Source organism: Limanda limanda, chromosome 11, assembly GCF_963576545.1.
Source record: "Limanda limanda chromosome 11, fLimLim1.1, whole genome shotgun sequence".
Classification (NCBI taxonomy): Eukaryota; Metazoa; Chordata; class Actinopteri; order Pleuronectiformes; family Pleuronectidae; genus Limanda; species Limanda limanda.
The window spans coordinates 20,625,861-20,649,476 of record NC_083646.1 but is presented as its reverse complement, the minus strand read 5'-3'; the positions used below and the strand labels follow the sequence as shown (position 1 = coordinate 20,649,476).

The window sequence follows — 23,616 nt, the reverse complement described above, 5'->3', positions numbered from 1 at the left end:
AAGAGTCACCACAATCACATGAACAGAAGACATCTGAGAGCTGACTACAAATGCACAGCACAGAGGGGAGAGGTGACCGACTCATATGATACAGTATATGTCAATATGCAGGCCTATGTAAGATAGGACATATCTTTATCATAATAAAAGTACGATTTCATGAGTCAGGTCAAAAAAGGCCTTTTCAATCACGACTTCAAACCTAAAAGATGAATTCAAAACCAGCCTCTTACACGAGTCAGGTCCATGCCAAGTTTGAGCTGGGAGAGAAGGTGAATGATGATGCTTCGCTGGTCGTCCAGAACTCCCAGGTCTTCCTCATCATTGTCCTCTGTGTCTGTGGTCTCGTCATCAGGATGTATTGTGTCTGGACTGCTGGTCTGGCCCTGCTGCTGTCCCTGCTGGTGGAGAAGGAAACATCTATTGGTAGAGCTAGAGCAGGCGGACATCATTGTTACTTCCAACAAGGAGATTTTTTTTTCAAATGGATTGTCAAGAGTCACACATAGTTCTCAGAGAACTATGTGTGACTCTTGACGATATAAATCCAGACATATTTAGGGGGTCGGAATTGAGAAGTGTATGCAAATAATTTTGGATCCAGCTTTCAGCTGCTGTATGGTAACAAATCGGGCTAGAAACCGACCATCACCTAGGAAAATGTGTAATTGAGAAAAGTGGCCTTAGCAATAAAGCTTGTTTTAATGAAATGTGACTGTTGGGCCTTGGCAGAGCTATGATATTTGCTGAGTGCAACTCTATGATATATTGGACAACACATCATACTGGACAGACGCACAAGAAACATTTCTTGATTGACTCTTTGTTTTGTTACATACATTTATGTATGCATTTACCCTCGCCAGTCTGGTTTCAAGGAAGGTCACTCAACTGAGACCGCCCTCCTTGCCGTCTCTGAGCAGCTTCACACTGCTAGAGCAGATTCTCTCTCCTCTGTCCTTATCCTTCTAGACCTCTCTGCTGCATTTGACACAGTGAACCACCAGATCCTGATCTCATCCCTTCAGGACCTGGGTATCTCAGGCTCTGCCCTCTCCCTGCTCTCTTCCTACCTCAACGAACGCACTTATCGGGTAACTTGGAGAGGATCTGTTTCTGAACCTTGTCCTCTCACTACTGGGGTCCCTCAAGGTTCGGTCCTGGGTCCTCTCCTCTTTTCTTTGTACACCAACACTCTCGGCTCTGTCATTCACTCAGATGGCTTTTCCTACCATAGCTATGCTGATGACACCCAACTAATCCTGTCTTTTCCCCGATCAGAAACACAGGTAGCAGCACGAATCTCTTCCTGTCTGACTGACATCTCTCAGTGGATGACCGCTCACCACCTGAAGATTAATCTTGACAAGACTGAAATACTTTTCCTTCCAGGGACAAACTCTCCCACCCATGACCTGACTATTAACTTTGACAACTCCGTGCTAACCCCCACTCTGACTGCTAGGAACCTGGGTGTGACACTCGACTGCCAACTCTCCCTTTCTGCCAACATTACTGCAACAACGCGGTCCTGTAGATTCATGCTTTACAACATCCGGAGAATACGCCCCCTTCTCACTCAGAAGGCGGTGCAGGTTCTGGTCCAGGCCCTGGTCATCTCACGCCTCGACTACTGTAACTCCCTCCTGGCAGGTCTACCTGCTACTGCCATCCGACCTTTGCAGCTCATCCAGAATGCAGCAGCTCGACTGGTTTTTAACCAACCTAAATTCACTCGCACTACTCCGCTCCTCCGCTCCCTACACTGGCTACCAGTGGCTGCCCGCATCCGGTTCAAAACACTAGTACTCGCATACCATGCTGTAAACAGATCAGGTCCAGTTTACATCCAGGACATGGTCAAACACTACACACCAGCACGTTCTCTCCGCTCTGCTTCAGCTAAACGACTCGTTCCTCCTTCACTGCGAGCTAAACACTCATCAAAATCACGACTGTTTGCTGTCCTAGCTCCTAAATGGTGGAATGAGCTCCCACTCGACATCAGGACATCTGAAAGTTTACACATCTTTCGCCGAAAACTAAAAACCCACCTCTTCCGACTGTACCTTGAATAAAAAAAAAAAAAAATAAAAAAAAAACTAACCACTTTTGAAAACTAACACTTTGGTAGCACTAAAATGGCACTTACTTATAGCACTCTGTAGTTTTGCTTTATTTCGAAGAAATTTTACTGTCTTGATTCTTGCTGTTCTTGGTTTGTACCCTCAGGGTTGAATGCACTTATTGTAAGTCGCTTTGGATAAAAGCGTCAGCTAAATGAAATGTAATGTAATGTAATTTAGAAACAGAGATCTATAGTTAACATAGTATCACAGATCTACTGTAATACAGGAACATAAATGATGGCAGAAACAATGCACATATCAGATGACTGCTGAACACATCTGCCCTCAAAGGTAGATGTTTCCCCTTTAATACACATGATTCTGAAATGGTGCTGCACTCGATGATGGTTGGTAAAGTGAGTTGGAAGGATGGACCTCCATACAGTTGTTGATTTTAAAAACAAAAACAAAAAAAACACACCATTTATTGTGTCCAAAAAAACAATCTCATTAAGTTGGACAAGGTTGAGCTGGAAAAAGTGGGAAAAACATACAATATACTGCAGGAGCTCTCTGGGAAGAGCCAGAGAATCAGAGCCACTTTGAATCAGGTGACACCGGTCTTTCCTCGTCTTGAGGCTTTCCCCCATTATAGTTCAGAATGCACAACCTCTCAAAAGGCATAATCAAAACAGGGAAATAATGTTATATGTAGTCAAAATAATTCATTTTAAACAAATACACAATCCCTTCTTTGGAAACGACATTATAGCAAAACATTACCCACAATAGATGAAAGGGGAAGTTCACTCCTTCTTCTTTAAGGGTTAAGTAGGTCAGTAGGTTAGTGAATAAAGACCTCCTATAGAAAACCTATGAGAAAATCTATACAGTGAGCAAGTATTTAAGTATTTAGTATTTAAGTTCTTTAATAATTCACAGAATGTGCACCTTCCTCTCTGCATAAATAAACAAGGACTCAAGCAAATTTCATCACTGGCATGGTGAATGCCTATAATTCTTATAATTATATTAATGGCTGTGTTCTATGTTGAGGCACCCACATACTTTGGTTGGCGGTCAGTTTTTTTTGGTTTTCCAAAACCTTTGGGTTATTGTCTGCACTGGTGGTGAAGTTACACTAAAAAGTGACACTGGTGTTTGTATTGATGAACAACTTGGATGATGGAATATGCAAAGTAAGACAGGTCTGATCATTCATCACAAACTACACACAGTGTTGAACTGTGAATTATCTGTATGTCATAACTTCCCAGGCTGCAGTGCTCTTCTCTAATACATACAAAAGGTTAAAACAGTCATGTTGCATGCAGCTGTGATATCATTTGCCGGTTATCATTTTTTTGTATTAGAGAGGTTACATGGAGAGCAAAGCTGGATCACACACTCGAACAAGGGGGCTCATTTTTTGAACACCCTCATTTAAAGTCCGGCGGCCAAATACGGAACTCTGCATGTTCTGAAAAAGTGTTTTTCGTCCCAAATCTTGGTAAAATGTTATTATTCTTTCTGAATATTTTCCATGGTGTAAAGGAATACTTGCCTGACTGACATTGAAAAGGGAAACCAATCCTCTGTGTGAACTGTGGGATTCTCACTTCTTCAGCTATTTACAGTTCATTGAAAACTGATATCCTCTAATGTCTTGGTGGAAAGTAACTCTGAAATTGCTTTTGCACAAAACTGAGTGTTTCAGCCCAGATATTCCAAATCATCATAAGTCATCAGAATTGTGGTATTCTGGAGGTGGTACCTCTCACATGACGTCCTCCTTTGCTAACAGAAGCTGCTCGAGGTCTTTGTCCCTTGAGCATAAACATATGTTGTTTGGTGCATTCACTGAAACAACTGATACTGTCACAAGGAACATCTCCAATGTCTGTGCTGAGCTGGGTTCAACACATCCTGGACTCACAGAGAAGAAACTAGCCTGCTTCCATCAGATATTTGGTAAAACAAGTGATATTTCCAAACTGTCGGCCTGTTCCTTTGAGCCTGATAATGTAAAATAGAAATCAATTTCTATGAAATTATTAATTAAAAATCAGATTCACAGCTGACATGACTTACTACTCTATCTAATGCTTCTAATGTTTCTTGTATCAGTGTGACCTGGATAGTGCCGCGCACCACGATTGCTAAATAATGACAAAAATGATATCAAAGAACAATGCACCTGTATCCTGGATGTGTGTGTGTGTGTGTGTGTGTGTGTTTGTGTGTGTGTGTGTGTGTGTGTGTGTGTGTGTGTGTGTGTGTGTGTGTGTGTGTGTGTGTGTGTGTGTGTGTTGTGTGTGTGTGTGCCCAGCTCCTCTCAAAAAGTTTTTTAAAAAATTGTTAACATCTTTTTCCACTGTCTGCCCACCCATTAACAATCACACTTCACTTCCACAGTCTCACACGCTCTGCCCTTAATGCTTCAGATGCACAAACACACAATATAGCCGTTATTGCTTCAGCAGCCAGTGCAGCATCATGGTAATAGAACATAATATCAATATACACACACACAAACACACACAAACACAAACACACACACACACCCAGCAGTGATCTCACACTCACGCTATTTGGCTGGCATTGCACCACCGCTGACTTGGAGGAAGTCCTGCTGGATTTCATGTCCACCATGCAGAGAGACGGACAGAGAGACAAGGGGGCAGACCCCGGCTGATGTCCAAGCACCAATATGAGCACAGCAACAGTGCAGAGCCAGAGTGAGGGGTGACCGAGAGACGATGAGGAGGAGAGAGTGAGGTGAGAAGACGTAGAGGCAGGAAGGGGAGATGGACAGGGCAGGAAAGGAGAGCCCACCCTGTGGTACTTTGGATAGGCAGATTAAGAGTGATGCTGACAATCCTCTCTATCCAGCAGCCAGCCTCCCTCTGTACATAAGCCCTGCCCCCTGCACATACACACTACATCATAACCCGTCCTACTCTAATACCCCCCCTCCCGCTTTCTCTCACTCTATCTCCCACAGTCTGTTCCCTTCTTGGTACTTTCCTCTATTCCTGGCTGTTTCACGCATCCCCCCCTGTTGTCCCATCCCCCTCCCCTTACCATACCTCCATCCACCATACATGCTACCGTGGAACAGTCTGTGTACCACTATGTAGGCCTGTCTGCGCTGAAGGGCCGAGTGTAGCTGCTGCCTCCTGTCTCCTTATTGCCACAAAATCACTTTTCAATGCCAGCTAAGACAAACAGTTCCGTTATTTAAAAAACAAACCTTATGGGATGGTTCTGGTTTACGTCACCACACAGTAAGATTCTCTCTTTTTTTAAAACAAAGCGTTTCTTTTTCATTTATTTAAAAGAAGCTCTGAAGTGTGAATGGAGTGTGTTGTACCCAGAGTCACTTTCATTCTTCCTTTGCCTTTAAATTATACACAGAGGGATGGTTACGGTTCAGACTCATTGGTTTTAATTAGAGTTAGCTTTTTATTTACAAATGAGACATATCATTGCTGCTTCCCTGTTAATTAATTTACTCCTCTGAACACTAAAACACTCAAAGGCACAAATATTCATATGTACTCTTCAGATCACAAGAGTCCTAAATACACATGGCACCAATATTATTCAATACACCAGGAACAGGGCACTGATCCAGCTCTGTGTACAGGTGTAAACGCACCCATGATGCACTAAGGGCGTATTTGAGATTCGATCACTCAGAGCACATTCTCAGCAGATTATTTTTACAGTGTGAACGCAAATGTGTCTGCTATCACGAGTCAGCTGAGGTACTCTGACCTGCTACAGATTCATAATGAACCAAACATTTCCACTGATTTATTATTTAACACTGATGCAGGTATATTTATTTCCTTTTTTTTCTTTCACTGTAAAAATGTCTTTATGTTCTGTGATGGTGCTTAATAGAGATTCGCACTTAGATGAAGATACTGTGCAGGATGGAACATGCCACTGGCAAGAGCAATTCCCTGTGAGAGAATGAAATTAGTGTTAGTGTCATGTTTATCCTGTTGGGTAACATTTAACTGTCAAGTATAATTGTTCAAATTTATCTCAAAATAAAAACAATTTTTGTAAACAATCACCCCCTTTCTCTGATCTGCTGTGATAGTATTCAGGAATATTGTGTAAAGCACATATAATTGGATAACGTTATTGAACTATTCTGATGTTTGCAGTTCGTTCACAAGGCATTACTGAGGGCTCAGCATATCAAAGCAGAAGCAGGTCACAGAGTTTGAGTGCTTGTGGGTACATGTGAACACCCCTCCTCCTAATCCTACTCATATCCCATGACTGGTCTTCATTCCAGAGAAGGCTTGTCTGCAAACCAAACAGAAGACTTTTTCGAAGCTTTTACTTTTATGGCACCATGGGGTGATTTTCAAGACATTTAAAGTTAGATGGAAGATGTCACAGAGTATTCACAGTATACACAGATCACTAACGATAAAAAAAGATTTGACTTTTCTGCTCAATGTAAAGATTTGAGCAGTTAGGTGAGTGGGTTGATGGAGGAATCCGAAGAAAGATGAGACTTCAGTCAGCTCTATTCTAATCTGTTGATAATCCTTCCCTCCCATCAGATGGATTCAGGTTGAAGTATTAATTCCCTATTTACTGTCATGGCAACCGGCAGCTTATAAGATAAACTGAATTCTTCAACGGATCACCACCTGATGGACAAATCTGGATTTTTGTGTTTTTTATAATTCTAGTGCTGTTCTGAACTTGCCTTTAAGCTTGGCCTGTGGTAATGCTCTGGAACTACACCAACAACTACTTCATAATTATTCCTACAGTTCTACATTATATATAGTTCTGATGCTATTTTTTGATACATTGCGTAGCGGCTATTTCGGAGGTCTGACACTATCAAAAGACCCAAGTTCACAAATTTCAAACTAAAAGCTCTGTAATTCAAAACAAAACATTGTGATTTGACTGTGAAGACAGATTGCCGAGCAGGAAATGATGCTGTGAACGTTGTTGCCATGGTAGAGATTAGTACCTGTGCTGTGTACGATCTGTGTCGGTGCGATATTGTGAAACAAAAATAATTATACTATTAAAATGATCTGGTGTTGATCCTGAGCCGCGGTTTGAGGCTATGGGTTTGACCCAGTGACCGGCCACTGCTGTAGTGTATCCGAGGACATAGAAGAAGATTCAACTGGGTCTGTAGACTTACAGGCAAGGTATGCTGCACCCCTCCAAACAAACACATACACACTGGCCGTTACAGAGTGCTGGTCGCTTGGATGTTTATTAATTATGGAAATATTGCCCTTCCAAAACGCACCAAACTCGACACTGCACTCGTCATGAAAACACATGCCAAGTGTGATGCAAATTAGAATGGTTTTGGTGTTCTTGCCTGTAGAGCAAACAGCAATGGAGGGTTCTGTGTGGCAGCTCGCTGTCACTCCTCCAAGCCCTGGATGTGTTTGCACCATAAACAAAAGCTTCTATGAATATGTGTTTTCACAGAATGCTAGAGATCGATAACTGTCCACTGCCTTCTGAAACACACAGCTGCTTCACCCGAGCCAGTGTCCTTACAATGATCAGTTTTTTTCAGCTTTGATTTCCCCAATGAGAGATCCACAGTATCAGCCTCATCTTTTCATTTCCTCTGACATTATTCTTTATGCAGTCAGCTGTGCAGGAAGTGCCCCTCGTGCCCAACACAGTGAGACTGAATCTGCATTGTGCATCACAGTCCCAAGGCTCCCAAACATACGACTGTGATTTGTGAACACACATCAGCATTATACAGGTAATTTGATTTGATTAAAAAGTGTTCATTTCAGCTGGACTGGATTCACTTACTGATAAATGGCAGAAATGTTAATGCATGTCCGTGTTATCGTTGGGAGTCAGTTTTCTTCACATTGAGTCCAGCTTTCTCTAAAAGAAAATCATAAAAAAGGGAGGAGAACAACTCCCTAAATAATCCTGAGGGTGGTGGTAATGATACATATCCTGCAACTCCACCTAAACAGCCAATGCCAAACCTGGAGATATGGCAGTATGGTGTTGATGGTGGCAGCAGGAAAAGACAGATTTGGAATGAGCATGGGTATAACCCATGATAAAAACAGTGTTTAGACCCTTATTTGCAACCAGAGTGGCTTCTATTCAATTTAAGTGTTGATTCTAAACATTTGTTGCTGGTCTCTCACCATTTATTGGAATAGGATCCTGGTCGTGTTATTCTGCAATATTTGTCCGAGGGGGTTGCCAAGATGGCTGCACTTTCCTATAAACACTTTGGCTGGAGATCATAAGAACATCATATGTCTTGGGTTTGAGTGAGTGGGACTGCACAGTAGGAGCTCCGGTCAAGAACTTAACGATTCAGTGAACTAATCTTTTGAATTAATCATTTTAATGACCTGATTCTAATGAGTGTGGCAACCAAATGATTATGACCTGGCTCAAATAAATACAGTAAATTAGGTTCACACCAACGCACAACATTCCCTTCTGAAATGAGTGACGTTTGAGTCTCTTAATGCTATTTGATATTACCTGTGCCTAAACGTTTCTGTAACTCTTGTCCTGAATTTCATACCTGGTAGGATATTTAAATATTTCAAGGGAAATGATAAAAGAGCAATTAACGGATGAAAGCAGAACTGTCATCATCGTGTGGTGGCTGGTTGTGTGGCACCCCCTAGGGCTGGATCACAAATACTACAGCAGAGATTAAATTAACATAAAAGAGAGGGGAGACAGGAGAAAAAAGACATTACGAGCTCCTGCAATGATGGTTTACAAACACATGTAACGGATTGTGGTACATCCAGCCTTTAGCCTGGACACACAGACACACACACACTAACACACACACTCTCAAGTTAAAGAAAAACAACTGTACGTGGAGAAGTTCACATTAGCTTCTGCAGTCAATTAATGAGATATAGAGAAATGTGCTTGTTGAGGGAAAGCCCAAAGTTGTACTTGCTAGGCAATGCTGGTGACTCTCTACCAGAATAGCTAGGAGGTAGTAGCAGAATGTGTGAGTCTGTTTTCAAGTTTGTCACATTCTCTGAAAGAGAACAAATTTGTCTCAGTCCAGGCAATGGAGGTTGTGAGAAGATGAAGAAGTTTGAGCCCATAGTCAGAACATTTCAAAATCCTCTCCAACTCAGTATGTGATTTTGTATTTTACAACATCCAGTCATCTCTCAATCAACCTGCACAGTTTGACGTTTGAATAGATTTTGCAGCACACATGGTGCAGGACTTGTTTAGTGCCAAAACAAACATTTTTGGGCTGATTGCTGATTGCTTGCATAACAATCCCACCAATGAGCTGCCTGCTGTTAGTAAAATGATCAAATGCCCTTTTGAAACTAGCTCCCTGTCATTTTCAAAAAGCTTTAAGGTAAAGTGGTATTTATTTTCTGCTTTACTGAAAAGGCCAACATTAATTGGTTAAGAAAAAAAACTGAAATAAAGATGTCACTTAAAAGCAGCCAGGAAATCAAGCACAGGTCTAAAAATAATACAGACTCCTGCCAACACAGCCTACACAATACATTACGTATCGTACGAGTAAAAATGGGCCAAGTTTTGCACACACACACAAGACGTGTGCGGATATAATCAACGGTAATCTAAAACAGAGACTTAGAAAAATGCAGTTTTGAGCATAATAAAACTATATACGAGAAGTACTGCTACAACAACAAGCACAACTACAAATAATAATAATAATAATAGTAATAATAATAATAATACAAATAATAATGAAAATGATATGTTCAAATTACCATAACTGTATTGATATCTGATATCTGGATATGTAAATATCTAAATATATTTTTAAGCACAAGTCAACATTCAGTCACACAGTCGATTTATTCCAAAAATTGAATAAATCGAAGGGGAAAAATACATTTAGTTTTTTTTAATTGAGTATTAAGATCATATCCTACACTCCAAGAATCAAGCATGACACAAGTCTTTCTTAGTTTCAGACTGAGACAGTTGCCATTTTTCTGTCCAGCCCCCACCATAATGCACTTATTTTTTAGCACCTGTGTGTTGGTCTTAAACTGAGGTGTGGTCAGTATTGATGCTGCATTGCTATATAAAGGCGGTGGAATGGGATTTCTGAATATTTTGCACCCAAGACAGACCAATGATTGATCAAGCTCCTAAGTGCAACCCCTTTGAGCCATGCAAAACACAGAAAATGTGCTTAGATTGTAACAATATACCCCTACATCCCTCTGACAGTATAGTTCTCATGGAACACAGAATGAAAGAAAGAAGCTGTAATTGAAAGTACTGCTAACAGCAAGCTGGCTCTGATTTAAAGGTTTACACAACCAAGAAAAATGCTAAATCCATCGAGCATAATTATTACATTTTATAAGCAGCTTTTTCACAGGAAAGTGGTAAAGGTGCATTCAATGAGAATAATTCTCCCTAATTTACCCGTATGATACCGTATAAAGGATTATTAAGCCATTAATGAAAGCTTAGAGATCACATTAGTGATATCATTTAATATCATGTAATGAGATTGGGCTGAATATTTGAAAAATACGCAATCCAACACTTGAGTGTAAAAGGATTAAAAATCAGTAAACATCACCAAAAGAAAGAACATCACAAAAGTCTGATTCAAACATATTTGTGCTGTTTGAGAGGTTCTGGTTATTTAGTGCAATAAATGAGACTTTAAACTATGAGCAGATTGATACACAGCATCCAAAGGTCAGTGTGGCAAAGTCAGTGCATGATTGATCCAAAAGAAAAGTAATGTAACTACAGCACTAATTGAGGAAAAACTGCAAGTGGCCATTATGTGATGTATTACCTCTGAAGGGACGACTGGCTTTGTGTGGGTTTGGGTCGAAGGCCAGAAGGAGGAGGGAGGTGTCTGAAGGCCATTTTTCACCTGCTTCTCAGAAGACGATCTGGACCATCCAGTGGAGCTGTCTGATGGACGGGAACATAAAAAGGTTGATAATCAACCCAGAGGCTCTCTTTTTTCCAAACAACTCCTCCTGGCAACATAGCAGTAGCAAATTAGCAAAGCAGAGACTTTTTTGATTCCCGCATCCGAAGGTATTACATTTGAAACTTCACCACTCACACAACTGTTGTCATACCCGTTGGGGAGGATGCTATTTTTGGAGCATTAAAATTTGTGCATAAATGTGAACTTGAATTTAGTGGAAAGGCCACAGGCTTTATTACCTCAGGTGGATTCAATGTGCAAATATGGTGGAGTTTCTACACGAAAGATAAGGATCACAAAAAACATTAGGGATCATCCTCTGAGGATCATGACCAGCAAATCCCTTCTTGTTTTGGAACAATAGCCCTGGTTATTGCTTCCATCATCAGGGCACATGGCTGGATTTACCAGTAAAGCAAAAATCTGTGAGGCTACAATAATAACTTCAGATAAGCAGATTATGATTATATAATATATCATAGACACTTATGATTCCAATTTATGTCACATACTTCAAACTGCTACAAAGAATCAGTCGGCTGTCTTATCTATCTTTCCTTGAGCCCACTGACCCAAAACATATTATCAGTATCATTCATTGTGAACAGTGACCAATGAGCAATGTGCAGTTCCATTAACACAAAGCGTGACAAGCAAAACAAAGGGTGAAGAATAATAGTTAGAAAGTAGAAAGAAAGAAATAATTTAGGTCCTTTCACTCATTTCACTCTGGAACCTTCCGAAGCAAAAATACTTTTGTAACAGAATGGAGACAAAACAGATTAATGGAATATTGCTTCCACTTCAGGATTGTTCTTTCTGATGTCTATGTTAGGACTTCTCCTGATGACACAGGATTCTTGAAGGTTACTAAAAGTTTATCAAAGTGAGGGAGGGATGACAGGAGTCTGTTTAAGTAATGTTGCTTTATGGCGTCTACTTATATTGTGTTTGTAGAGGAACATCTCACCTGTGGCTTTTTGATTGGCACCGAAGCAGCTAGAGAAGGTTTGGAGTTTTAATTAATTTCTGCTTCATGTTGTCACACTCTGCAGATGCCATTGATGCCAAACCAAGATCCAAACACATTCGGAGCCAGACTTAATCCTGAGGTGATCTGGACCATTTGTTTGCTTTGATGTATCCTTTCATCCACCCAACTCACCTGCATGACTCTGGATGTGGTTGTGGCCACTTCCTGACCCTGCACTGTAGCTGCTGTGAGTAGGACTCCGGTTTTCACTCAAGCTGTGGGTGGGGCTTTGACTTCTGAAGCTAAGGCCACCAGGCTCCAGCTGGTTCACACCGGAGCTGCAGCGCTGAGTCCACGGCTTAACTCTTTCTGTTGGAACTGCCTGATTCATACCACCCGCACTGTGGTTGAGGCTCAGACAAGGGACGTGGTTCTGGTTCTGGTTTTGGTTCTGGTTGAGGGCCTGGACAACATTGTGCTGCAGCAAACTGAGGCACTCCCCAAGGCAGCTCAACGTGGCTGCAGAGGTGGCCTTTAAAAGGAGGAGATCCTTCACCAATGGGAAAAGGAAAGGAAGAAAAGTATGACGTGAGAAAGATGAGGAGAAGCAGCTGGCACTTTTTCTTCAGAGTAAACCACACCCTTTGGTGCAATGGGTAAAATAGTGATGTGGATTCTCATAAAAAGCAAATAGGTGTACATCAAGGTAACCTGAGATCAGGAGCCTGGATCATGAGAAGAAATGACCAAATAATGCTACGAATAAAGTCAAATAACATGTGGATATGTACCCAAGATAAGACAAACCGAACAACTACTCAAAGCTAAGAACCACCGTGTAGTAAATGTCTGTGCTCCCTCACTACATTTGAGGAAGCAAAAGTAGGAATTTTTAGTCAACACTTTCAAAATATTCACAGGATAATCTGCCGGTTGGAAGCCTTAAAACTGCTGTTTGTGTCAATTTGCAGTATCTGTGTTTATGTAGTGCAGAGTTCAATGAAAACTGCAAACTGTGTATCTTGTCGTCTTATTTTATGAAATAAGATATGTACAGACTCAGCTAAATGGACAAGGATATACAGCGTCACACATGTAAACAAACTGTCAAGTCATCTTGCAGGTAATTTCCTCTCATCTCCAAAATGGGAGTGGAGTTAGTAAGATCCAATCAGCCACAATGACCACATTCATGATAAATGTTCATACATGTGGGAGTAAATTGGAATAATCTTCAACCGCAACTTTAACAAAAGTAGTAAATTAGTTAATGGATCTTTGCCAGAGATTTGCAGCACACTGTAGCTCATCCTAGTATAGTATCACACGGAAGACCGGGATTCGATTCCCCGACGGGGAGTGTTTTGGAGCGGGGTGTTTTGGAGTGGTTAGAAAAATGGACGTCAGACTGAAGGTTGCTGGTTCGAGGCCACCTACTGGACCGGAGGATGGACCAGACCTGATTCTGTTCGAGTCCAAGAGGACAAATGGACTCTCCTCCCTATTTCTCACTGTTTAAGTGCCCCTGAGCAAGGCACCTTACTCCCCTCACATCTGCTACCCAGGTGCTTTCCATAGCTGCCCACTGCTATGTGTGGTCACTGTGTGTGCTGTGTTAACATGGTTGCTATAAAAGCAGGTCAATTTCCCCATTTGCATGTAATGCTTGTGTGTGCATGATTGTGGGACAGCTAATAAAGGAAAGTTAATGGTGTGCTCCCTTTGGGTTGTACTATAAGGTGCCAGTTAGTGTGAGCTTTTTCCAACCTCTCTGATTACTTCCTGTCCTGTCGTTGCACAAATGCTGCAGTTCAATGTTATGTGGGATGTTGTGAATATTCAAATAAAAACATTATAATGTAGCACTTTTTGTCAAAACAGTCATTGACAAAATGAGCAAAAATCTATGTGTGACGTGATGATTCCATGATGCGAACAGGTGAGATGTATTTGGACAGAGCAGACATGAGAGGACAAATAGTGTTGAACAAAATGACACCTAATCTCACTCCTGTAAAGACAAGTCATGGTGTTGTACCTCATCCAGAGAAGAGAGTGGTCCGCCTCGGGGGGGTAGGGACTCGATAGAGGTGACCAGGTTCTTCTGCTGTCCTTCAGTCTGGCTCACCACCTTCACACAGACAGCAGTAAACAGTACCACATCATCACAAGGACCAAAACACAGCTGTCTAATCTTTGAGAACATTTTAGACAGTGAGGTGTATGACAGTGAAGTCACCTCTACTTCCAGTGACTGACGGGAGGATGCACTTAGAACAAATGCAGATTTTCTCATTTCCTCTCCTGCTGAAGTTTGGCAATGTTTTAACACTCGGCACAAGATGCAGACTGGATGCTATGATTGACATGGCTTGATGCTGGTGAGACCTCTAGCATGCAGGATCAGCGACACCCTCTGTAGCTGTTGCTGTTCACTTGAGAGACAGAGATGATTAGCAGTGGGAGCTTAAATTTGAAAAAGGAGTGAAAACGAAGCTGAAGGGTGATGTGAGTGTGAAAAGAGGAATGTGAGAGAGAGGTTGTGAAAAGGAGTGTGTGAGGCAAGAATAAACTTGTTATATTTTCTCCTCTGTTCTTAAATTATTCTCAGGCGATGTGCACTTTAAGTTGCATCTTCTGGATATTTAAAAAATTTACAGTAGACTTATAATAGTGATTAAACATTACAGCTATTACATTTAGGTCTTAAAAATGGTGTAATGTTCCTTTAGTCCTTGAAATTGTTCTTAAGTGCTGCTTTAGTGGAGCAGAGCCAGCTGCATGTTGGACTGAGCCGGGGAATCAGTAGAAACTAGAGTTGCTGTGGTATCACATGGTTTTCATACGGTGTCCTATCATTGTTAATCAGTTTTATACAGCAAAGAGGATTCAGTGGATTAAAACTTCTAAAAAAAATAGAAGGTTTTTGAGTAATTTCAACTTGATGTCGAGTGCATTATTGGAAAGCTACGTTGGTTGGATACATGTATGTCGACTACCAGCTAGGACACATTTTAGCACCAAGAAGCAGGAAAGATATTGTTTGCCTTCTCCTGAATGGTGAAGAAAGGGGGAACAAAGAAAAAGAGACGAGTCTGCGAAAGAAAGATGATGAGGGTTTTTTCTCTGACCACAGGAGGTAATTACTACTGACACTGCTACTGCAGAGCAGACTCATGGGACATCTCAGCTTGTGTGTGTGTGTGTGTGTGTGTGTGTGTGTGTGTGTGTGTGTGTGTGTGTGTGTGTGTGTGTGTGTGTGTGTGTGTGTGTGTGTCTGTGTGTGTGTGTGTGTGTGTGTGTGTGTGTGTGTCTGTGTGTGTGTGTGTGTGTGTGTGTGTGTGTGTGCGTGGTGAGCTGTGATGAAGTTGTAGCTGTGACTACACCACTGCTCCCACTAACTTTATCCCCATCATAGAAACTGTGACCCTAACCATAACCACTAACCCTAAAATGGCCCTAAATAGATGTCGAATGCACTAATTGTAATTCACTTTGGATAAAAGTGTCTGCAAAATGACATGTAATGTAATGTACACACCAACACCTCTGATCAAATTTATATTTATAATAATAAATCTTCTTTATTTGAAGATCATCTTCATTTCTTCAACTACTATGAACATTTTTCTCTTTTTCTTTTTCTCATGATGAAGCTAAGATGTCCTGTAGCACAATCTCAGTTTCATTCTTCTTTCGTGTAACATCAGAGGTCCAACTCAGTGTTGTAGCCATGCCCTTGTCTCTGGTCCCACGTCAAAGAGGCCGGCTTCCGAGGGTGGTCTGTGTAGGGGGCAGGTGGTCATAATATGTTCGACAGTCTGTTCAGGGGCACCACACTCGCATGCAGCGCTGTCTGCCAGGCCCCACTTCTTCATTGAAGATTTGAACCGAACGACCCCAGTACGCAGACGGTTCAGCAGAGTCCATTGCCGGCGTGGAAGAAGGTCTCCTGTGGCTCCATCTCCTGGATCCAAGATGTAGTGGTGGATTTGGGTTGGCCCAGCCCTCTCCCACTCCTGTTTCCAAGCTGCCGCCAGCCATCCATCTTTGGACAGGTCCTCAGTGGTGGACCGGAGCAACTCTTGTGCCGCCTTGTTGTAAGGGTGGCGGGACTTGAGTCTGCTCAGAGGAGCTGCTGTCTCTGTGGTGTCATGGAGGATGTGCCAGTCATGCTTCCGTGCTTTCCTTGCCAGGACGAGAGTGGCAGCCTCTCGTCGTAGGCCAGCCGGTGCGATTCCTGCTAGGACTGGCAGCAGGACGATTGGGGTAGGCTTCAGGCATCCAGTGATGATCCGGAGGGCGTTGTTGATAGCCACATCCACCATTTTTGTGTGTGGACTTCTGCTCCATACTGGGGCACAGTACTCCGCTGCTGAAAAGACCAGGGCTTGGGTGGATACCCGTAGTGTCTTGGCAGTGGCTCCCCAGGTTGTGCCAGCAAGGCGACGGATCAGTGCGACCCTTGATATTGTCTTTGCCCGGACATCTTCGAGATATTGTTTGAAGGTCAGTGTCCGGTCCAGACGCACACCAAGGTATTTAGGCGCTTGCTGGGACTCCAGGCGCTTGTGGTCGGTGTATACCTCCAGTTCCCTCTTGGCGTCTCTGTTGCAGAGATGGTATGCTGCTGTAACAGTCTTGCCGGTGCTGAGTTGCAGGCGCCACCTTCGTAGGTAGGCTACTAGGACGACCATGTCTTGGTTGAGACCGTCTTCCATTGCCTTCCATGTGGGTCTTCTCAGCATGATTGCGAGATCGTCTGCGTAGCCGTACTTTCTGGATGCTGTGTCTGGTAGATCATAGATGTAAATATTAAACAGCATCGGAGAAAGGACCGAGCCCTGTGGGACACCGTTCCGTAGTCTTCTTAGCCTACTGCGCTGGCCATCACTGGTCTGTAGGACAAAACTGCGGTTAGACAACGTCTCCATGATGAATTTCACCATATGTCGATCGGTTATTGTCCTCAGCAGCTTCAGGTGAAGTCCGCGGTGCCAGACGGTATCGTACGCGGCGGTCAAGTCCAGGTACACTACCCCAGCTTTCTCATTATCCTGGAAGCTGTCCTCGATGTCTTGAGACAGAAGTGTAACCTGGTCCACTGTGGACCTACCGCGACGGAAACCGGCCTGTTCCTGTGGAAGCTGTGGGTCAATCACTGGCTCAATGCGGCAGTGGATCATTCTTTCCAGGATTTTAAATGGAACACAGAGCAGCGATATGGGTCGGTATGCCTTGGGGTCTTCCGCAGGTTTTTTTGGCTTTGGCAGGGCGATTACAGAAGCACGGCGCCAGATCTTGGGCAGCTTGCATCTCTGGTAGCAGGATGAGAAGAATGCACAGAGCCAGCTGGATGTTATTGTGCTCTGGTGCATAACAAACTCTGGGTGGATGTTGTCACGTCCTGGAGCTTTGCCTGGCTTGAGCTTGCTCATGGCCTTACTGAGTTTGTCTGCTGTGAATTCTCCTGAGAGGTTGGAATCCGCACTGGCCACCCTGGAGAGGGAAGTCACCTCCTGTGTTATCAGACGGGCAACATCTTTGTCTGCGTCTGGGAAGCGACCGTTTTTCAGGAGCTCGGACGCGATGGCATCTGCTGTGACTGGGCAGCTTGGGGGCTTTGTGCATCTGCCTGTTAGCCGGTTGATGGTTTGCCACGCCTTCCGATTAGAGTGGGTAAAGTCAATTGACTCAACAACTTCAGTTCATCTGTCTCTGCGTGTTATGTCCAGTCTCTGAAGCAGTGCTTCTGCAGTCGCATCCACATCTTCCCTGGAGATAGCCCTCTGGTGGGCGCTCAGGAGGCGGCTGCACTCCTCGTCCCAGCCAGGGATGTAGTTCCTGTTGTAGCCGCGTGGGATGGTCTTTTTTGCCGCTCCTAGGAGGACCTTACAGTAGGCTTCATAGGCGGTGTCCACGTTGGCTGCATCAGGTTCTGGCAGACTAGCAATCCTTCTTTCTGTCTCCTGAGCAAATGACTCCCAGTTGGCCTTTCGAAAGTTCCATCTTTTGACAGGTTTCCCTAGTACCGGTTGCACCAGTGATGGGACTTTAATGATGGACGGTCGGTGGTGTGAGCGGGGAAACCTGTCTAGGACGCGTCTCTCCGGTTTCGGGTCATTGCTCCGGCACACAGCGAAGGCCAGGTCCGGGTTGGTAGAGGTGTTCCAGCGTGCAGAGAAGAAGCTTGGCGGCTCCTTGGGGTCGTACAGTAGCAGGGCATCGGTGTTGGAGGCCCATTCACTCAGCGCCACTCCGTTTGATGTTGTGTAGTTGTAACCCCAATCTGTGTGTTGACAGTTGAAGTCACCTGCGTAGATGGCGGGGGCAGTTATGGGCGGGAGTGACGTAGCAGACAGCTCTGATGGTGGGGGCTTATATACATTGATGACTGAAGTTTCCTGGATTGTAGTAACCAGCCACTCGATGTTGGAGCCTGGTGGGGATTGGCTAGTGGCTGACCAGGTTAGTTCAGTCCTCACGAAGGTTGCCACTCCGTGCTGCTTGCTGTGAATGGACCCAGCGAGATGGAAACCTGGCATCTTGAGGATGTTATTGTTAGTGCAGTGTGTCTCCTGCAGGAGTACAACCGCTGCCCCATTGGAATCAGCCAGGTGACGTACGATTTCGAGTTTGGCGGTGGTGAGGCCCTCGACGTTGAGTTGGAGCACTGGAAGACCACGGTTTTCGACGGTCGGGATGACCGTGCGTCCTGAGTGGGGCGCTTCTCCGTTCCTTGGCCTGCCAGCTCTTTGTTTGGTTGGCGACATTCGTTTCACAAGTTGGTCTTGCACCATCTCTTGTTACTCACAGGGAAGGCCGCGTGAAGGCTGTCGTCTTCTTCCCCCCAGTTTCATTCAATTACAACCTATGCAACCAGTTTCATTCAATTACAACCTATGCAAATTCTCATTATGATTTTTCATGCATTCAAATGTGTGCACCAGTGTTTTCTCCAGTTATTACAATCTTATAACTCTAACAGCAGAATTGTCAGTTTATGTTGAGCTGATTTGGAGCAAGCTACCAAAAGGCTACAAGAATGGATTATTGCATTCAGCATAAAGTGAAAATCAGGTTCAGGAAAGATCAGATGCATTGTTTCATAACTTCTTATTAAAGAGATACTGCAGTATTAAAAGGGTTTTTTGTTTCGAGGTTTTACCAAGGACAGTATTTTTACAGTACCACTTTGGACGCCATTGTACTGTTGTTTCCTGAAGGCAGTTCATGACACCTACTGAATGATGACATCACACTGGATGTTAAAGACAGGAAACTGTGATTATTATTCCAGTCATTCCTCACGGCCAATTTTACCTTTAATGTACCTCGCTCTGCAAAATGCTGGAACATAAACCACGAGCAATATCGCCAGCTGCTGGTCCAGCTGTTTTAGACCAGAAGAGTAAAGCAGCTGAGTGGATGGAAAAACATCCTGGCTCCATTATATGCAGTAACCAAACTTGGCTGTCTGGCCAAGCACTTATCTGTACATTTGAAATGGTTGTAATCCAATTAGGAGGCAGAGAAGGAGAGTGATACAGATGTCTCAAGTCCCAAGATCGATGTCATCAAGAGTCATAAGGTGATTACATCATTGTGAGTCTCTCTATGTGGGCCATGTGGTTACAGTGTGTGTGTGTGAGAGTGTGTGTTTGTGAGTGTGTACCTTGGCGCTGCTGTCAGAGTGCCGTCTGGAACACAACTGTAGCTGAGTCATCCATAACTCTTGTTGCTTGGCGTCCGGTGCTATCAATTACAGAACAAAGAATCAATGTGAATTTGTCCTGCAGTAATGAGCAAACAGTCTGTACTTGAGTGAGAAAACAACCTACACATCAAAGGTTGTGTCAATTACTGCATTGACAGCTGCTCATGCCAGTTGATGGAGAATTCTTTAATTCTTCTAGTCATCGTCTAATAACTAATTCCATGAAAATACCCAGCAATTAATTGATCCTACTGGTAGAGTGTTTCTAAAGCCTGACATATGGAGCTCTGTAAATATCTCTGTTATTTATCGTGTGGGTGTGTGAGTTTTATATTTCAATACTTCCTTGTGCAAAGTGTTAATCCGCAGTGTTAACTGTTCAGAGAATTGCAAGGGTGAAGCTGAAGGTGTGATTGTGATCTTGTGAGAATTAGCAGCTTGTCAGACTGAAAATAAATCTGCATTAAAACAGTGGTGCTTCAGATACTGGTTACACAATGAAAAATGATCAAGAACTCCCAGCTCAGTTAAAACTCTTCAAAACAGGAAAAAGGTCCTTTTGACAATGAAACTACTTTGACAAAACGTATTCACTATGTTTCTTAATGCACAAGACATAAAGTCCCTCACCTCTGAGTTTGTAAAAATCCCCGGTAGTGGCCTGAATAGTAAACATGTAGGGAAACTCGTTGCTAGAGACCACCATTGCCCCGAGGAGAGGCAGAGATCCACGGGGAGGCCGCTGGCTCTTACTAAGTTCATTTAAATAATATTGGAGCTGACCAACATCTGGGTCCAGTACAAAATATCTGCAGGAGAGACAAGTGAGAGAGAGAGATAGAGATGAGGAGAACAACTGAGTAAAGGAACATGGGATGGGGAGGGGCAGAAAAGATTAAGATGTTACTGTGCAAAGTAAAAATCCCTTAATGTATTTGACAATTTGGAGGGAGACCCTCCACTTGATGTAAAAAAGACATTCAGCTTGAAGGTTTTGAATTAGGACTGAAACAAATAGATTGGATTAAGATTTTTTTAACCAGATGCAGGTGCTGATAGAATTACTAAAGCATCTTCAATCATAAATTAGCATTTCAGGAGCAGACAAAGACGATATTTGCCAAAAGTGACAATAAAAGACACATTTAACAGAATTAACAAGAGATGGTAAAGCATCAACTGTATTGTGACTTCTATTAATACACTTTTCAAACAGTTTATATAAAAAGTTAAAATAATATTTTTTGGAAAATTATATATCTAGAACAGAATTTGATTCTATTCTATTAGGTAACAAAATATTGTTTCGAGAGGAGAAATGGAGAAATTCCCTTTCGCCCACTTCATGTACTTGATCCTGCAAGAGGATGCCATATATAGTTCCAGAGTTTTTTGCCAGATGGTCACATGCTTTCATATGTTTTTCACTCTTTATATACAGTCTTTGGTTTTTCTTAGCGTTGCTATGTGTGACTGGACTGTTGCCTGATCAGCTTTTTTTGGCTGCATCAGACTAATCAGATGCAGCATGAATTATTAGTTCTCCAGTAAAGAGGCTTCCCGGATAGCATATGGATGTGGGCGTCTTCAGGCAATGATGCAGCACTTCTGGTCTTCTTGTGGCCAGGACAAATGGATGTGAGCCAAAAGTTGCCCACTTGTAAAACGGCAAATGTGGCCAAACTATCTGAAAACAAATGTGGGCCTTTTCTTGGCAAACATGCAGTGCTCATAGGCAAGGTGTGATCTGGATGTGAGCATAAAGTGGCCCATGTGGCACCTTTGGCATCTTCAGTTGGCATGAGGTATTATTTGTGGCCCAGATAGCAAACTGGAGCGGACTCCCCAAGCTCCATCATACCATGCCCTACGTGGGCCAGGTGACAGCAGTGTGTGGGCAAATCTGGCCCAATAAAATTTTCCCTGTGGCATCCTTGTTTAGTTACACCTTTTCTGTGCATCCTCCTCTGCATCTGAGTCCTCACTTACTTTACACTAGTGGTACCATTAGCCAAATGACACTAATAGATGGATTGAATGACATTTAGTTCAGACATTTATGTTCTCGACAGAAGGATTTTTAATAACATTGGTTATTTCATCAAGAGAGAAAATGCACCTTGTTTTATGACCAAACAACTGCAAAGTTAATGACAGTCCTGATGGCTCTAAATAGCAATTGTTAGTGTATCAACATAGTGGTTAACATCTGCACATTAACCTTGTCACCATGAGCATGTTAGAATGCTGATGTTAACATTTAGCTCGGAGCACAGCTGTGCCTCCATACAGTTGCACAGAACGGCTAACATGGCTGGAGACTCTAGGGGCCGGATTTACTAAGAACATTAAAAAGACCTTCATTAAGTTTGCTTGTGCAGTTCCTGCTTTACTACGACAGAGACTCATTATGCATCTGAACCGCACTTAAAACTCCCTGGGAGACGATGTTAAAAGAGACCTCAGAGTTTAGCAGTGGGATTTTAATGAGTTCCCAAAACTAAGAAACAAAATGACAACGTAGTCATCACGACCCAAAATCATTTACTGTAGTTATAATAATATATTCGTCATTTACTTTTCACCTCAGGTTGGAATGAAATGGAAAAACATCACTATTTCTCGTTACTCATATTAGTATTACCCACAGAATATTATATACAAACTGTAGCCAGCATTTTTACATCAATAAGCTTAAGAAACGCTCTTGGGAAAGGGAAAATAAGAAGACATCTTATAATTAATCACTAAATAATTTTACCAACAGTTCTCAGACGACTTGCTCACGGACATTTTGAAATGACTGTGTGTTTTTGTGCTGAAGCTGGATTTGTGTTTGCTTTGTTACCTGTTCAGTTGTTTGATTACTTTTTCCATGATGAGGCAAAGCACATTGAACAAAATTTAACAATCAGTTATTCATATTTATCTTAAACTTTAGAAGCACCATGAAGGAGTGGGACATCATAGCTCATCATTGTAACATCCTGTGCAATGGGGGGGGGGGGGGTCTCAAAACAAGTCAGCATTCTTCACTCGTGATTAGAAGAAAGCACAAATGTTGCTCCGTGTCACACTGGAGCTCATATGCAAGCTACTGAGGCTTGAATGATTTTACCCTGGAGTCTTTAGTATGGGAGCGGTATCTCTAAGCACAGATGAGAACCACTGATGGAGGGAGGGACAGGAGCGGGGATCAGGGAGAGAGAGAAAGAGGAAGGAGAGGGTGCTGCGAGGATAGAGGGGAAAAAGCACCAAGTGTTAATGGAAGACAAGGAAATCCAGCAATAAGAAGAAAGAGATCACTATGAATAATTTAAGCCTGTTTTCACACTGCAATCTGTTTCTTTCCCTCCGCCGCTGTCATGTGTCATGTGGCTGTGTAGTTTGCAGTGGAACATCAAGTCCAACTCACACCTTCTTTCTTACTGCTACATGCAGCAGGGAACATGGCAGAAAAACAAGATGTGACTTATCCTAGCCAACAGGACAACATCATTATTTTTGTTTCTTCCATAGCAGTTATCATCATCCCAGTTAATAAAAAACGTGCTGCAACAATGGAAATATGTTAAAGAAAAAGTGATGAAGCTGGCTGTAGTTCTAAGCTTTGTGGTTTCTTTCTATTTGCAGTTTGTTGAGTTCTCTCTGCCTATGTCATTGTGACTTGATTAGAAGCCATTTTTACACCATTGCAGTCGGAACGAGTTGGATAAAGAGAAAGAGAACAAGTAGGAAAGAACAAAAGAGGAAAGAGAGCAGAGAGACAGAGTTGGAAGACAGAAAGGATAGGAGAAGAACATGGAGGGACAGGACAGAGGGAACACAGGCTTCACTCCACATCCCTTTCACCCTGTGAGACAATAGGACAGGA

General features: G+C 42.8%; 1 protein-coding gene across 1 annotated transcript in view; it reads right to left on the bottom strand.

Annotated features, from left to right (window-relative positions):
- Positions 1-23,616, bottom strand: part of LOC133014590 (oxysterol-binding protein-related protein 10-like) — a 32,611-nt gene that overhangs the window by 6,311 nt on the left and 2,684 nt on the right. Inside the window, exons 3-10 of the mRNA XM_061081855.1 lie at positions 20,373-20,551; positions 19,701-19,780; positions 14,064-14,156; positions 12,218-12,575; positions 10,909-11,030; positions 4,656-4,760; positions 1,005-1,015; positions 234-375 (exon numbers count right to left, since the gene is read on the bottom strand). Of these exons, the coding sequence (XP_060937838.1) occupies positions 234-375; positions 1,005-1,015; positions 4,656-4,760; positions 10,909-11,030; positions 12,218-12,575; positions 14,064-14,156; positions 19,701-19,780; positions 20,373-20,551 (1,090 nt within the window). The remainder of the gene's footprint in view (positions 1-233; positions 376-1,004; positions 1,016-4,655; positions 4,761-10,908; positions 11,031-12,217; positions 12,576-14,063; positions 14,157-19,700; positions 19,781-20,372; positions 20,552-23,616) is intronic.